At 39.7% G+C, this 17,054-nt stretch overlaps 2 protein-coding genes across 18 annotated transcripts in view; one reads left to right on the top strand and one right to left on the bottom strand.

Moving 5' to 3' along the window:
* The window catches only part of SNF4Agamma (SNF4/AMP-activated protein kinase gamma subunit), a 78,378-nt gene extending 74,251 nt beyond the window's left edge, over positions 1-4,127 (bottom strand). For 2 of the 6 annotated variants that reach the window (XM_069134998.1, XM_069135003.1), the window contains exons 1-2: positions 3,329-4,124; positions 2,336-2,576 (exon numbers count right to left, since the gene is read on the bottom strand). The gene's annotated coding sequence lies outside the window, so the exon portion shown is untranslated. Of the gene's footprint in view, positions 1-2,335; positions 2,577-3,328 lie in introns of all 6 variants that reach the window. The other 4 variants (XM_069135001.1, XM_069134999.1, XM_069135000.1 and 1 more) reach the window with 4 other exon arrangements.
* AsnS (asparagine synthetase) lies at positions 988-16,568 on the top strand. Of its 12 annotated transcripts, none has more exons than XM_046620695.2 (11): positions 5,584-6,013; positions 9,048-9,099; positions 9,879-10,023; positions 12,720-12,845; positions 13,015-13,251; positions 13,923-14,100; positions 14,230-14,459; positions 14,806-14,933; positions 15,388-15,677; positions 16,033-16,267; positions 16,404-16,568. In XM_046620695.2, exons 3-11 carry the CDS (start codon positions 9,898-9,900, stop codon positions 16,531-16,533), a joined length of 1,680 nt encoding a protein of 559 aa, XP_046476651.1. In that variant the 5' UTR covers positions 5,584-6,013; positions 9,048-9,099; positions 9,879-9,897; the 3' UTR covers positions 16,534-16,568. The 12 variants fall into 12 exon arrangements, with proteins under 12 accessions (XP_068991105.1, XP_046476647.1, XP_046476643.2 ...); XM_046620694.1 differs by lacking the exon at positions 5,584-6,013 and adding an exon at positions 8,763-8,883; XM_069135004.1 differs by lacking the exons at positions 5,584-6,013; positions 9,048-9,099; positions 9,879-10,023 and adding exons at positions 988-1,037; positions 1,167-1,260.
* The last annotated feature ends 486 nt before the right edge of the window (positions 16,569-17,054 follow it).

Below are 17,054 nucleotides of genomic sequence, written 5' to 3'. Positions count from 1 at the left end.
TGAGGCACGCTGTTTCCGTAGCAGCAGGGGTGGTGCAATTTTTCTAATAAGAAATTCGTCGTATTTTTTACTATAGCAAGAATTCTTTTACAAAAATTTATGTATACATGAACGTTGTATTACGCTCAATGAACCAAAGTTGAACGTAATAACTATGAATTTTCTATTCAGAGAATAACGGTGCGTCTCACTTGTCGATATATGTCGCAGATAATTGTTATTCCAGCGTTTAGCGCAAATATGCCAATTTTGTCATCTCAATTAGCTCAATTCTGCAATTTCACCACGTGCTTCAGCTTTTCCGGAAATGAATTTGATTTACGGAACTGCAAAACTTGTCACCCCGTATACTTTTCGTGCAGGGTCATGTTATTTGTCACCATTAGTATGGGAATTAAACTGTTGCTTATTACTATAGTTGTAGGGATTAATAATAACGCACGGTACGCGTATATTACTGAGCACGTACTGTATCGGCATTTTTCAAAATATGTACACATAGATATATGGCTAACGAGACCACACGTCGTGCGCCACAGTGACAAAAATAGTCATAGTCGCCTTTCCCATTCAGAAAATCAACGTGCTGTTTGTCGACGTACGATAATCATATCTATCGAAAAATTTTCCGGTCGATTATTAGTGCGTGTATACAGCTAATTATTCGATTCAGCTCGTTTGGGTTCGCATACTTTCGTGCAATGTTTACGCGAGGGGAAATAAACTACGTTTTTGATTTCTTTCTAATTAACTAGATTAATCTATGATACCGATACTATTACACACGAACTGGTGCTGGACCGATTACGATCGGATTTTCACAGATGTCTTCTTCATAATCCTCCGAGTGACATTTGCCTAGCATCGTCACTCCAGTACGCTAAATGATTGAGTGATATGCAATATTAGCGATTCCTTGAGTTGTTTGCGTCGTCGTCGCACGGAGCAGCTCGGTCTCCCTCGATTCGCTCTCAGCTCGGTAGAGTGAGTGACAGTGCCGGGATGACGCGACGGAGTTGTTTTCGACGCTGCAGATCGTGCGACCATTTACGAAGTACATATTCATATTCCAGGGCGAAGCTCCTGATTATGCATATGAATACAAGAATCGCATGTTAATTCCTCTGGTGATACGGCATATGAGTTTTTTCCTTCTCTTCATTTAGAATCCTAAATAGTTCGTCGTCAGTAGACATTATACATATACTATTTCTGCTTCTTCGCTTTATAAAACGTGTTGGGACTTTTCATCATTTCACCGTAGGTATAGAAGCAAATCAATTGATGCGATAAAAAACAAGCCGTATAAATGTTATCCTTCGCGGTACTTTTCATGGTTATACAAACCAATTCCCTTACTGAAATTAACCACCAAGTGTAATCACTACATATCCTTTGTCGTTAATATTTTCTTTTTATCATAATACGGTTTCTTCATTTTTTATGAAATCGTTTGTTATTGTATGATTTTATTTGTTTTATAACAATTTGTGCAAAATTTTCTATAAACGTCGTGTCATGTGTGACGGTTTCCTTCAAGTTTTATGAATTTTTCTCGATAGCGGAGTAACTATACCGTCAAATGTAATAAGACATGGCAATTTTTTATGCTCTTCATTTGAATGTAAAATCGTGTATAATTTGGATGTTTTCACGCAACCGTTTCCGAAAACATCGCAGGAGTTTGTCAAAAATTGAAATTAAGCTTATGTCAGTAAACGGTGTAAGACAATTTTTCACGACCATCGTTCGAATATGAAATTGTTTGAATTTCAGATTTATCAACCAAACGTTTTTGAGATCGTCGCGGGTGTTTGTCGGGATCGACAGACAGACTGAGATTCTTCTAAGTCTGTTTTTCGAACATCAGAGGTTCGAAAACGTAGGGATTCATTGAAATTAGTTTGCGACCGAAACCAATACTTGGCTTATATCACCCTGGGTGATGATAAGTGAAAAGGCTACAAACAGTTTCATCGATCAGTTCGTTAATTGGACTTAAAATATATAAAAAGAAAAAAAAAAAAAACGAGCGAGGCGACTCGGTTGGTAACTGCAGGACTGTTGGTTCGCCTAACTGACTATACGTTCGTTCGCCTCTTTTTCCATGGCCGGTGAAAACCCATGCATCGCGAACGGGTACGGCGTACAATGCTTACATTTCGTATTTACCTATAGCCTTACGCAGCCCTGCGGTAAAAACAACAGCAAACTATCTTTGACACGAGAACTGCAGTCAAGTGGGGAGGTAGACTTGCTCATCCAGTATCGTTAAGAAATTGCCGGGGAATTAAAATATACAAAACTGGTGAAAGTTTTCGTGTAAGGTGCTTACCTTTATTCGGAAATCCAGAAACTCCTTTCATCCGCCAGTGGTGGTCTCTGGCTGGGAGCGATCTACCGCCGGTGATAACGATGTAGGTATGTATCTATATTCGTGTATGTCTACAATTATAAACGTTTAGAGATGAACTTTATTCTAGCCGCTGAACAATGTCCATTCTTACGAAGCGAGCAATTTTGTTTTCTACATCATACGATTAGGGTCATACTTTATGCATCGTTAGTATTGAAACCTGTAGAATTTAATTCAACCATTTTATCAATTTTTTATTATCTAAATTAGTTTATCACAGCGCACAGCGCGCTAGACCATCGGATATGATTTATTTATATGCACGCGTGCGCAACAACCATGGGATGATAATATCGCAAAAGCTGGTTGTTTCAAACTACAACAGTTGTTATTGTTGAGCTACTCGGGGCTTACGATGAGTTTAGCTGTACTACGAGAAATAGGGTGACGAGGTTCTATAGTTTCGATTCCCAAACAACAGATTATAAACAAAGGTGAAGCTGGATTAGCACGTACGTACGAATGCATGCATGTATGCATGAGTATGGTTACGTTTGTCACAGACAGTGTTTGCATATAACCGATGTATCAAAGCAAAGTTAACGTCTCGTTAGAAGATTGAGGACCCGGAGCTTTATAGAAAACTATCAAACATCGGCTTCCATGATCAACGGTACACAACTCTTTTATTATCGTTCAAGTATACAACGCCGCGTAGCGCTGTGCATACACCTACATGTCCGCACTCCCACACACGCTTACACACGAAGTCACGTCACTACGCGCAAATCCGGACATGAATGCATAGTAGGCACAATGCGGTTATGCATGACGTGTATGTACATATACATACATACATACATACATGCGTATCTTATACAATTGCTGATATTAACGGATGACAGACAGCGGAAAAGCTAAAACGAAGGAAACAAGCGAATGATACTGAGGACATAAAAATTCACTCCGCACCTCACGTGATTTCCTCAAATTTTCCTCTACTCTGTTTTATTTTACACGGCAAGATAGCGACGGAATTTCGAGCGATACCCGCAAATCGGGACACGCTGCACTGGGTCGAAACGGTATGAGGTGGGGGCGGGACAGTGGAAGGGAAAAGGGGAGGGAGCTCTATTCTATCTCTCTGTTGCTCCTGTTTTCGATCTACCGAGCTAGGAGCCCGACAAATTGACAAACTTGAGAAGACTTGCGCTGGCAGAGACTAGAGCTAGGAATTTGATAGCGGTAGACATCCTCGATTCAACTTCGGCGTGTGCCGAACGCGTGCGTGCAGCGTAGCGGGACGTCGACAAGTTGCCTTGCGTAACACTGACGAATCGACGGACGGACCGACCGACCGACCGACCGACCGACCGATCGACCGACCGACCGACCAACCAAGACGGACAGCTGACTGATAATGCCAAGCCAAGTTAACGACAGGCGGGTAGCCCGTAGTCGACCGAGAGAGAGAGAGGGAACAAATGTTTTATCACTTCATTCACTGTCACAGTATTAAACGAGATGTCGTGGAGACGACGGCGTACAAGTTAGGACTGCAGTTCGACACGGCTGAAGCTCCCGAACAAACACTCGTAAAAACCACCTCAAAAAATAGAAAACTGACTCGAAATACAATCTGGTAACATGGAGTCAGCCGAGAGCGGCGTTCTGTACTTTCTGTGTGGCCCGCAGAAGTGTGTAGTTCAATGAGTTGCCGCTCTACCATTGGCGCCACTCTCGATCCACACGCAGGCGTTAGAGACCCCTTGAGAGGGAGCTGCGTAATGCGCCACCGTCAGATATCGAACCACAAGTAACGTGTTTGTCGTAATTACACCAAGGTATATGTGTGGCACGGTTAGGTTTATGCTCCCATCATTGGATTCGGTCATGACAGCTCGAGTTCGTGCAGCCAATGAGAAAGAATTAATGCGTTGGACGACACTCTTGGACCTCGGGAATTTAGCCTTAAGACCGCTGCAAACCTGAGTTCGAACACGTCCATTAAATATGTCTAGCAATAAATGGTAAAAGAATATTCTTCGTACGGTGTGTTCAAAATAGGTTTATTAAACGTCTAAGATTACAGCCACCGGGCGGCGTATAACTGTTCATCTCTCTCGCGGCTAAAAGAGCGGCGGTTCACGTAAAAGTCCGACAAACCACCCCTTGTGTGTGATCTATGATCAGCCGGTGTCCGGGTATCCCTGGTTGTGTTCGACGGTCTCTCTTTTTTGATGAATTCCTTCAAATTGATAGGAGCACACGCGCAGAATGTACTTCCTGCTGCGCGAGACCGGCACATGCGCTAATTATCACAATGAGAATATAACCTCAAAACCTGGTAAAATGTGACAACAAGTTATGTGTTTTACCATAACTTGTTGCATTTAAGACATCTTTTGTTCTAGGTATAAAGAAAAATCTACAGTAAATACAATGCCGACAGTGTTTGACACGTGGTTTGACCAATTTATCCAGGTTTTGAGGTATATTCTCATTGTAATAATTTGCGCATGTGCCGGTCTCGCGCAGCAGGAAATACGTTCTGCGCGTGCGCTCCTATCATTTTGAAGGAATTCGTGAAAAAGAAGAGACCGTCGAACACGGCCCTTGGGTGCCTAGTATAAGGGTGTATTCCGAAATATACTTGCAGTACTACAAGTACTGGCAACCGCGTTCGCGACAGCTTACAGTCGCCAGTCAGTGGCGTCACGAAATTTGTGACGTTGTTGACTGAGACTACTGTGGTCTGGGACGTGAGCACGGAGCATTAAAGAGGAGCACAATCTCTGACTACGAATATCGTACCTTTTTTCATGTAGCACCCAGGTGGCGTTCCGATCGCTCCAGTCCCTCAGCGTCCGGCACAGCGGCCATGTTGAAGACAATTTGGAAATGAGGGTTTCCGCGGTGGCGTTAGAGGCACGGAGCCACGGAGCATTTAAGGTATATATTTTCCGTCAAGCGCCTACGTCATAGTCCAATTTTAGTAGATGATTTTCAACAAATTTCTCATTGCATGGACCGTTATGTTCAATTTGGTTGGCTTTATATATAAATCGCGTAGACTTCATTTCCGGGTTTGTATTTTCCGCCTACTACGGATACTGAGGGTCCGGCCCGATCACAGCGCTACCGCCCGGCAGATTTTTTTGAACCGCTTTTCGACTCGATACCCAACAAAGATTGTGCTCCTACGTGAGGCAGTCACAGTATTTGCACTGATCTCTGTAGGAGAACAACAAAATGTGATCAAAAACTCGTGATTTCTGCTTCGAACTAGAGATCACATCGCCACTGGGTGAAATCAACGTGATCCGCAGTTCATCCTTTATGTCGTTGACCGAAACCATACGTACGCCTATGGGGTGAAAATTGCAAAGCAGTCGCCCTTCACTTCGCCTTCAACAATGGACGTAACCAATTAAACGCGCTGTCGCTCAGCTCCATCCAGTATCAGTCCCACGTGTAGCTGCAGTGTGCGTCGGAGTGTTTCTTTACGTCCGTGCGTTCATTTATTGTTTAGACCGGGTCATCGCGTGACGTCAAAATTGCAATCAGATTCAAGTGTACAAAATACATGAGTAGTATCAAAGATCCTTGAATTACAATCCGCTTCTCTTTCAAATATACACTAATAAATCACCACACGTAAGTAGAATAATTTATAATGTATGATTCTCAAAAAGCACCTCGTGTGTGAAAATTCTGTCCGAAATATAATAGAGTGGTAACAGAAATGAAAAAAAGCTTGCTAAACATAGACCATATGAATTCAAGCCAATTTACGTTTTATGTTATGGACCATCCAAAAAGTGCTTTCGATCAATTTAATTTTGAAATTACGGTTCAGTATTAGTGCCACGTACCGTGTAGCTGCAATGTGCGTCGATGTGTTTCTTTACATCCGCGCGTTCACTTAGGCCGGGTTATCGTGTGACATTAAAATTGCAACGCCACGACTTAGATAATTTCTGTACACGTGCCTGCATTTCCGGTCTCCAAAACGTCACTTTTCCTCGTGCGGCGATTATTAATGCATGCTACACCTGCTAACTTATAAATCTGATGCAATCGGTTTCAACTGAACGAAATACGCGACTACTTGGTAGATTAAAGATCCTCAAGTTGCAATCCAGTTCTCTTTCAAATATACACCAATAAATCACCACATGTAAGTAAAAGATTCAGATTAAGGCTCCGTTATTACCATACACAACTCGATACATCTTACGCGACAAATCTGCTACGTTTTTCTCGGCAAACGTAACTCGTAAAAATAAATTTTCAACTCCGACTCGGTGCGTATCGTTTCTGTCAATATAGTCCAGTCAAATTATAAAAAAATAAAAACATTCATCGGTAAAAATCTGGATTTTGATATACTAGCTTATTGATAAGGCTTGCGTATAGACGGAATAAATTGCGTCATCGATACCTGTTGCGCTTGAGCCGCCATCTTGGAAAAAAGGTGTATACTCGTAGTTTTTCGCCTGTCACTCGAGAACTGTTAATGATATCGGAGAAGTGGTTCAAATAAAAAAGATAACTTATTAAAAAGCCTGCATACATTTTTTCTCCATCTTTAATACTTTAAATATTGCTGGCAAAGAAAGATTTTTCATCTGTGAGGGCAGCCTTGCAATTAAAGGAACAATCACTGTCAAGGAGAGATGACTGAATACTTTTAGAAAAGCAAATGACCGAAGAGGGGATGGTGAAAAAAAAAAAATTGGAGGAACTGTGTGGAGTGACGGTACATGTTCCGTGCAGAAAGGAATAGACTTGGGAAAATGGCATTTTTCTTTCATTATATAAACAATCTCCTAATCAAGCAGTACCGAGTGCTTAGCGAATAAAATCGAAGCTTTGGTCATGTGTACTGAGTTTTGGATTTTAAAATGCGCGTTTCTATAGCGCAGAAATAATAGATTCAACATTTTATGAGCCCTGCCTGCAGTACGCTTTCTTTGACAAACGAGTTACGAACGCTGTGCACTTTGTTACGATTATTGGCATGCTTTTTCTTCTCCCGCTCATAAATTATCGAATCTATTATTTCTGTGCAATAGAAACACGCATTTTTTAATTCAAAACTTGGTACAGATGAACTAACTTGTCTAAAATACATTGTCCTATTATTTGGAGCGTACGGAAATCTATAAAGGCGGATCGAGAGCAAAAATATAAATTATTCTAATGTTCAACTCAGGATTGCAACTAAAGTATTAGAGATAGAGAAAAAATGTATACAGGCGTTTTTGCAGTAAATTTAATAGTCTATCTTTTTTATCGAAACTATATCTCCGATATCATTAATAGTTCCCGAGATACGGCTGAAAAATTAAGAATGTGTACCTTCATTCCAAGATGGCGGCTCGAGCGCAACCCGCATCGAGTACGCAATTTAGTATGTTTATCCAGAAGCCTTAATCAGCTTGTATACGAAAATCCGTATTTTTACCGGTTAATGTTCTTATTTCTTTGAATTTGTCTGAACTATAGACTAGTCGTCGCGTTGGACCAAGTCCGTTAAGTTTTTCCACGGCTTGATGACTGGATAAGAACGATGTCGTAAGTGCAGCATCAAACTGTTCTTTAGTCATTGTCAGATAGCCAGTAGTACCCGGATACTGTCCATACCCATTACTTGCCTGATCGTGAGGCGTTGCGGGGATAAATTTCACATTTATTGAATATCGGTGAACTGTTATACGGAATACAACAGTATATTGTGTATCAAGTACGAGAAGTAGGTCTTTTTTGGCCCGCGTTTACTCTCTAAATTAAAATTAGTGAAAGTGCACTAATTCCGAGGTGTAAATATATCGCTGGAAAAAATTGGAAGTGCGTGTATACTGATGATTCATTGATTTTTGACTGATATTTCACTGATTATCTGTGCATACACATTGATTTTTTCCATGCGGTGCACTTATAACTGATTAATATTTAAAGAGTAGAGTTTGCATTATGAGTAGCAGGCCGCAAAAGCACGAGTGAAGCGAATCGGAGATGAGTAATGCAAATACACGAGGGCAAAAAGGTGCCCTCGCTCGTGATGTACACCTTATTATTTGTAACACATGTATGGATTTTAAGTTTATTTTTTAATTGAAAATTCGGGGCCAAGGGAGACGTTTTGAGATACGGCGCACCATGTGCTTATTGAATTGAGTAATGAATTGAATGTATACTTTAATTGGCAAAAAAGTTTGGAACGGTACTTTATCGCCCTGGAAAGTCGTCGGGAATGTACTTTATCACCCGCTGTCGATTTTTATTGCCCAACGGTCGTAAGAAGGTTCCTTTGGCCCGCGTTTCAGATGGAAAAATCTCGAAAGTTGTGCACGTGTTACAAAAAAGTACTGTACTGATCTAGACTTTCAATATTCGATAGAATTGGATCCTCAGAATATATGATTCAGAGGCTGATGTATTGGAACAGTCACCTTCCAGTGGATTTGATGCCCTTAATACGATTGATCAGCGTCATGAAAACTATCATCTGGCACAGTCGCGTTAGTATACGTTGTATTGGTGTATACCGATGGCTCGGTGGCCATTTATTTCATTGTATATCTCTTTCTTTCTTTGTCCCAACAATTATCGAATAACTGGCCACAAGTAGTATATTGCGTATCTAGGGCATAAAGCGAGCGATTGACGTGAGTGCGATTTTCAGGAGGTCGTGGTACTCGAAGGGTCGCCGGGGCACAACGGAGACTCACACGCGGGTGCGTTACTGAGCCTAGTCCTAACAAAAATATAATTCATTTGATGTTAAAAGTCTTTTCATGCGAGTAAACAGATAAATGTTTAATTGGCGGCTAGGTGGTCTAGTGGAGTAACGCTCCGGTCAAGCATCTCTAGACGTCAGGTTCGATTCCTGGCTCCGTCGTTAATTTTTCGAAATCACCAATTTTTCGAATTTACATTCTTTCAATAAATGTCTAATGTTTGCTAATTTCAAAAAAATTCGGAAAACTTTCACGGAGGCCTATCTTGCCCGCTTTTTTCTTATACGTTATGGCGGCATCTGACTTTAATTGTAAACCGGTATTGATAGTCGGTCGTTATTTTTGAACCTCCAAGAAAAAAGAAAAAAATTGTTTCACGTGCCAAAAAATCCAGACAATGTATTCGTGCAATCAGTGGTAATTTAAACTATGGAAATACATTTTTTGATAACTATGAATCTCCAGCAGCTTTCCCGTGATTTGCGTTAACAGGCCATTGAAATTGGTTTGATTTACGCAATAACTATTTTCAGTTTTTTAAGTTTGGAAAAGGTTCATAGACTATTGTGAAAGTTACGTGTCTTTAATGTTACATGATCCGTTCTCTGGAAATTAGGTAGTCTTAGAATTCACACACATACCTTATAACCCTGATTTTACTATTTTTGTTATCTTGATAGTCTATTTCGTCGAAAATTCTATCTTCGTACCTAAGGACTCTTCAAAAATTTTAATCTGTTTTTCTTTACATTAATAAAAGAAATTTAATCCCGCAGTAAGACCCATCTTTTAGAAATGTGTGGAATCTGGGCTATATTCGGTTCCAACAAGGCTGCCATCCAACATGTTGGGGGTAGCTTTACTAAAATTAGCCACCGAGGGCCAGATGCGATGAGAATTGAATCCAACAGTATAATTAAGGTAGTGTCGATAAAATTTCAATCCTATATTTCTGTTATATACTTCTCGCAAAAATTAAGGGAACAACAAAATTTTCGCAATTTTTTGGTGATTTTCAACAGGCTGTATTTCAGTGAAAAATGGTCGTGCAAGAAATAAAAAAACAAAGCTTTTGAAGCTTGAAGACTCTAGTTTTTGAATTTTTTGGTTAAAAATTTTTCGAAGCACTATTAGCCATGCAATCCTTGGATAAAGCACGAAGAAAAAATTTTCAAAATTTTTCCGAGCTAAACCAATGCATAGGTCGCATAGCCTGTCTATTCAGCTTCAAGATGCTTTTTTTTAAACCTCGATACGACCATTTGTCTTCGAGATATCGAATTTTCGATGCCAAAGGATCCTTTTTCACTCAACTGCCGATATCTCTGGAACTACTGGTCGCACAGCGAGCCGAAGGGCAGTTTCTTTTTCTGCAGAAAATTTCCTACAAAAATCTGTCATGGTTGATGTCAAAAAAAATTTTTTTCCACCTGTAGCGTTAACGTGAAAAAAGAGCAAAAAAATGCCATTTTGCCTTTTTTTGGATAATCGACTGTATCTTCGTCAATATTGGGGGAAGAGCTTAGGTTAGAAGAAAATTTTACAGCCTAATGTACCCCAAAGGTACCCCTAAATCGGTAGATCGATCGGTTCAGCGGTTTTCCTGGACCGATTGATTGAAATTTTGAAAAAATTAAGGGAACAAGGTTTTTGTTTCTTAAGGAATTTTTGGATAATCGACTGTATCTTCGTCAATATTGGGGGGAAAGCTTAGGTTAGAAGAAAATTTTACAGCCTAATGTACCCCAAAGGTCCCCCTAAATCGGTAGATCGATCGGTCCAGCGGTTTTCCTGGACCGATTGATTGAAATTTTAGAAAAATCAAGGGAACAAGGTTTTTGTTTCTTAAGGAACCTTTTTCTCTTAATTTTGTCAAAATTTCAATCAATCGGTCCAGGAAAACCGCTGAACCGATCGATCTACCGATTTAGAGGGACCTTTGGGGTACATTAGGCTGTAAAATTTTCTTCTAACCTAAGCTCTTCCCCCAATATTGACGAAGATACAGTCGATTATCCAAAAAAAGGCAAAATGGCATTTTTTTGCTCTTTTTTCACGTTAACGCTACAGGTGGAAAAAAATTTTTTTTGACATCAACCATGACAGATTTTTGTAGGAAATCTTCTGCAGAAAAAGAAACTGCCCTTCGGCTCGCTGTGCGACCAGTAGTTCCAGAGATATCGGCAGTTGAGTGAAAAAGGATCCTTTGGCATCGAAAATTCGATATCTCGAAGACAAATGGTCGTATCGAGGTTTAAAAAAAAGCATCTTGAAGCTGAATAAACAGGCTATGCGACCTGTGCATTGGTTTAGCTCGGAAAAATTTTTCCACGCCCGTAGAGCGAAAAAAAAAATGTAAAAAATTTTGAAAATTTTTTCTTCGTGCTTTATCCAAGGATTGCATGGCTAATAGTGCTTCGAAAAATTTTTAACCAAAAAATTCAAAAACTAGAGTCTTCAAGCTTCAAAAGCTTTTTTTTTTTTATTTCTTGCACGACCATTTTTCACTGAAATACAGCCTGTTGAAAATCACCAAAAAATTGCGAAAATTTTGTTGTTCCCTTAATTTTTGCGAGAAGTGTATATTATACTTGCACATCTTTTCCAACTTGCATTATTAACGGAGAAAAGCTGGAAAACCCGGAAAAACCGGAAAAATCAGCTATCTTCCAAAAATTACCAACTCCGTCATTTTTTAAGTTATAGCGCAGGCTCTCCGCGAGATAGTAGCGTTTCGTACTTTATGCATGCACAACCCATGCGCTGTCGAATAATTGGTTTCTGCACGATTGCAATTATGATGTTTTTATGCACCATTTTGTAGCTTGCCTGGATGCCTGAAAAGTGGTCCGATTTCAATTTTCAAGTATCTATCAATCACTACTATCTTGCGCAGAGCCTGCGGTACAACTTAAAAAATGGCGGCGTTATCAATGTTTGAAAAAATGCTTATATAAATGATTTATACAATTTTTCCGTCTTCTCTCCGTTAATACGATAATAATCCGATCGAGTCGTTCCAGCGCTCAATTTCTACGGCTTTAGATTCTCTACGATTCGTCTATTCAGAGCATCAAGGTTGCTTCGTTAGTTTTATATTTACAAGCGAAAAACGAATAAAAAAACGATTTTTGTGCTTCTAAATGTTGATAAAAAATTAACAAATACCAGTTGCGAGTGGTAAGCAGAACAGAATATAACTAGGGACCATCTTTCGTGTAGTGGCACAGTCGGTATCCTAACAGTACTTTGGTCACGCAAAAATCTCTACTGATTGGACTAATTATCGTATGGGGTAGAACCGCCCTTTTTGACCACTTCAATGCTATCTGTGGCCATCCATTGATCCATTTGGTACGAAACTTTATTGAATCAGCTTTAATCATTATTGACATTGGTTTCCAAGCAATTGATTATCAAGAGTACTGTTTAACATTATCTGCAGGGTACGTTTTTCTGATGATTTCAGTAATTGGATAGATTTATAGTACTAGAAACAAAGAAAACATGGAGACCAAAGGTGGTGCGTGGCGACAAACGGTGCTTGTATACGCTAACATTATTACAAAAGACCTTTCGTGATCACTGCAACAATAACACAAATACTGTTATTTCAGAGTAGTCTGCTTGGGTTCCATAGGCTTGCCATCATTGATAGTCTCTATGGAATGCAACCTATGCGCCTCCACAAATACCCTCATCTTATTCTGTTGTGCAATGGTGAAATTTACAACTATCAAAAGGTGAGCACTCACCGACGAATTTATCCTGGTATTTATGGAATTTTTTCAGGATCCATTACACAGAATGAATTACATATCTGCATATATACCAATAATTTTATGAAATAGTTGATGGCTGCGATATGAGTACTTCACTATTGTCGTTTAAATAAGTTTTAATATCTAACAGTTACAGGCACAGGATAAATATGAATACGAGACCTCATGCGACGTAGAGCCAATCCTGCACTCTTATCAAATCCACGGGGCAGATACCACTGTTCGTTCCTTAGATGGTGTTTTTGCATTCTGCTTATTGGATATGGAAAAAAAAAAGATACTAGTAGCCAGAGATCCGTACGGTGTCAGACCACTGTTTAAATTATACAGTGACAGCGGGATGCTTGCTCTGTGTTCTGAGAGTAAAGTACGTATATTTGCTTCGGGGTCGATAAAAGCGAATTTAACGTAAAAATTACAAAATTCCCTATGCAGAATACATTTTTCCCAAAAAGCTTTTAAAAAAAGAAAACATAACACGACAAAAAATTTAAAAAAAATAAATAAAAACGAAGATGGAACTAGAATCTCGGTACGTCCTCGTCGTCCGTTCCGGGTAACTCAAAGAGCGAGCTTCATCTAAGCGAATTTTGCACAAAATGTATTCCGCACATACAATTTTGACGTTAAAGTTCGTTTCGTCTTTTCCAAAAACCTTCGAGTGACAACTAAATCGAATCAATTTTCATATTCTTGATCAGCCATCTTTGAGGTCGTAACACTGAAAACGAAATCGCATTTGGGTGAACCAAAAAACCCCGGAGTGTGCATTCTGATCACTTTCACATTATCAATCCGCCATATCAGATCCGCTATTTTGAATTTGAAAAATTTCTCAGATCTGACCCCATTTTCAAAATTAGCTACCTCGAGAATGTCTATTTACCGAGTTTCAAGGAATGTGACTGCAAGGAAAAATGTATGCTTCGAAAGATTAACCGGTATCAGCAATTTGATAATTACAGACGATGCATGTGGAACGAATTGATTTTACAGAAACAAAAATATTTGTCAAATAAATTCGAACGGTTTCTTTAGGGTCTTATGGGCTTGATGGAAACGATGAATGGGGATTCTGGAAAACTGGAACCATTTCTCCCCGGTCATTACGAAGAGTACTCTATTTTGGAAAATGGGTCCGTTGAATTATCAAAAAGAGTACACTACCACAAGCCTGGCGATAAGCCAAGTTTTCACGTGTATGTGCCCTGGGAAAGTACGTTGACTTGTGAATAATTATTGTTTTTGGTACCTTTTTTGAGCAACCTCGTTCACAAATTCATTCTGCAATACAAGTTTGTGACATTCTAAGATTCTATAATATAATGAAGATATTGATGTATAGGACTAAGTTCACCTGATGTTTCTGAAAATATCCGAAGTCTTCTACACGGCGCGATTAAGAAACGTCTTATAGCTGACAGACGAATTGGTTGTTTATTATCTGGTGGCCTTGATTCAAGTCTAGTGGCTGCGTTAGTGACCAAACTGGCAAAGGAAAATAATTTTCCATACAAAATTCAAACCTTTTCAATTGGCATGGGAGAGAGTCCAGATGTTACAGCAGCCCGACAGGTAATGGCAGGAGTGATGACGTAATTACTACTTTGACCCTCAATCACTACACTGGTATGATTTCGGAACTGTAAAGTTTGTCGTCTTCTGTAACAATATGAAAGTCGGGTAGAAATCGTTTATCTCCATTACCTCCGATTTACAATCCAGATCTATTGTATAAGCAGGTAGCGTTGACTCGGCTGACGGTGCCGTTGGAAATAATTAATTTTAACCGAAGTTGTGCTATTTTGACAACACCATCTCCCATTTCCTACCAGTTAGTGTAGTGTCGACAATGACGGTACGCGATAGAAGTGTGGCAAATTAAGGGTTACATACGCGACTCATACGACATTGGTAATAGGTCGCAAATCATATTGGATCCGCTCATCATGAAATAAGCTTTACACAAGAGGACGTCGCTGAAGTTTTGGATGATGTTATTTACCTGCTAGAAACATGCGATATCACCACAGTCCGAGCTTCCATAGGGTAAGGTGGTACATCGAATCTGATGATAGTTTTTCACGCATACGGTATATTTCATCGAAGCTTTTGACATTTCCCGTATGGATGGACCAGTAATTTGTTCAATTATTCATTCGCGTAATTGAAATTATACAGTAGATGTACAGCGTCGAGTAGAGATATACATATGTATATAAAGATGCTCCGTCACAATCGTATTGGTGTTCTCTTGTCCACCACTATTTGGAATGATTGATCCGTTTCGCAAATTGATATTCAACTAAGCGATATCGGCGTAGTCAATCTAAAGTAGAGTTGGTATACAACAGAATATTGTCATTTTTCCTCAACCCGTCACCTTCTCTTGCCCGCGTACCAAATTCTGTAAGGTTAGCTTTGGCTAATTCTGTATATACCTTCAATCAACACTGATAGCACATACAGTTCTATAGAGAGGAATATGTTGATTACTTTACAGAATGTATCTGGTGTCAAGATATATCAAGCAGAATACAGACACGACGGTATTGTTCAGTGGCGAGGGAGCAGACGAAGTAGCACAAGGTTACATTTACTTTCGTGAAGCGCCAAGTCCTAAAGACGCACACGATGAGTCCGCAAGGCTTTTGAACGATATATATTTGTACGACGGGCTACGAGCAGACAGGACTATCAGTGGCCATGGCCTTGAGTTGCGTGCACCATTTTTAGACTTGCAATTTACCAACTACTACCTGGCATTAGATGCTTCTACGAGGCAGCCGCAAGGTAGTGTTTAACAACTCTGACGCTAAACAGAATTTTCTTTCTTTTGATTTCCACAAGTTTATCAACCAAAGTTTTCAACACACTTCTTAAAACCAGAAAGTACAAGCATTTTAACGTTTCATTTAAATTGTCGTGGCTATTCTTCACGTAAAATGACTTCGGACAGAAAGTCAACGTCCCCATGGCGTTTCATACTACACTAAAATTACAATAAGTCTGTGTGAATGTTTTTATAATCAGAGTATTATTTTTAAAATGTATGTATGATTAACGGCTACGAAATGCCCAGTAAACCATCTTTACCGCATCCTAAATATTTATGGGACGGTTTGTACATGTACATATACTTTCGCAGGTGGGGTTGAAAAATATTTGCTGCGGACGGCTTTTGACAACATGAACTTGTTACCCAAAAATATTCTATGGCGACACAAGGAAGCCTTTAGCGACGGTGTAGCTTCCATAAAAAAATCACTGTTCCAAGTCATCCAAGAAATTGTTGAAAAACGTGTAACAGACAACGAACTTCAGGAAGCAAAAGTTATATACCCCCACTGTACCCCAAAAACGAAAGAAGCTCTTTATTACAGGTAACAATTTGTGTTTGTCAAACAAATGGATGAGGAAACAGGTTAGGTGCCAATCAAGGAGCTTATATTTGGCGATGTTGAATGTAAACCTTTGTGATATGCCGATGAATCATTATAATTTACTTTATACCTATAGGAAGGTATTCGAGACCCACTACAAAGGACAAGCAGAAAAGTTTGTTCCATATTTCTGGATGCCCCGATGGGTGCAAGGAGTTACTGATCCTTCAGCTAGGTTTATACCTCACTATGCGGCAGATGATTAAAGTCAATAAATAGCACACGTCTCTGGGGAAAAATACCTGATGATGAGTTGAATTTATCCCTGCACCTTACATACATAATACATAGTGTATACTTATTATGATATTTACAATGAGTATGGTTCTAATTGAAATCATTTTTTTTTAAATGAATCTAGTCTACCAACTTCGGGTGTGTAGTTCCTGAGTGTAATTGCGCAGTCAATTCTAATCCTAGGTCCATTTAATGCTTGCATTTAATGTTCGAGCACCGATTAATGTGTTTCGAGCGAAATATCTATTGAATAATAGAGACGAGCTTTTCAACTGACCGTGGAACGGCTCGCAATGCCGTATGATACAAGAACTGCAGAGGAATGTAAAAATGTACATGCATGAATAGGGTAGCACAATCGGCGCCCGGGGCTCATGTCAACCGATTGCGGGAACGTGCGAGAGGGCTCGCTTAAATTTCAGTGATCTCGCTACTTGAAAAAGGGTGCATTTTCTCGGGCTCTAAAATGCCGTGGAAGCGAGCAGTGCAA

This window comes from Neodiprion pinetum, chromosome 4 (genome assembly GCF_021155775.2).
Source record: "Neodiprion pinetum isolate iyNeoPine1 chromosome 4, iyNeoPine1.2, whole genome shotgun sequence".
Lineage (NCBI taxonomy): Eukaryota > Metazoa > Arthropoda > Insecta > Hymenoptera > Diprionidae > Neodiprion > Neodiprion pinetum.
This window is presented reverse-complemented; position numbering and strand designations above follow the sequence as displayed.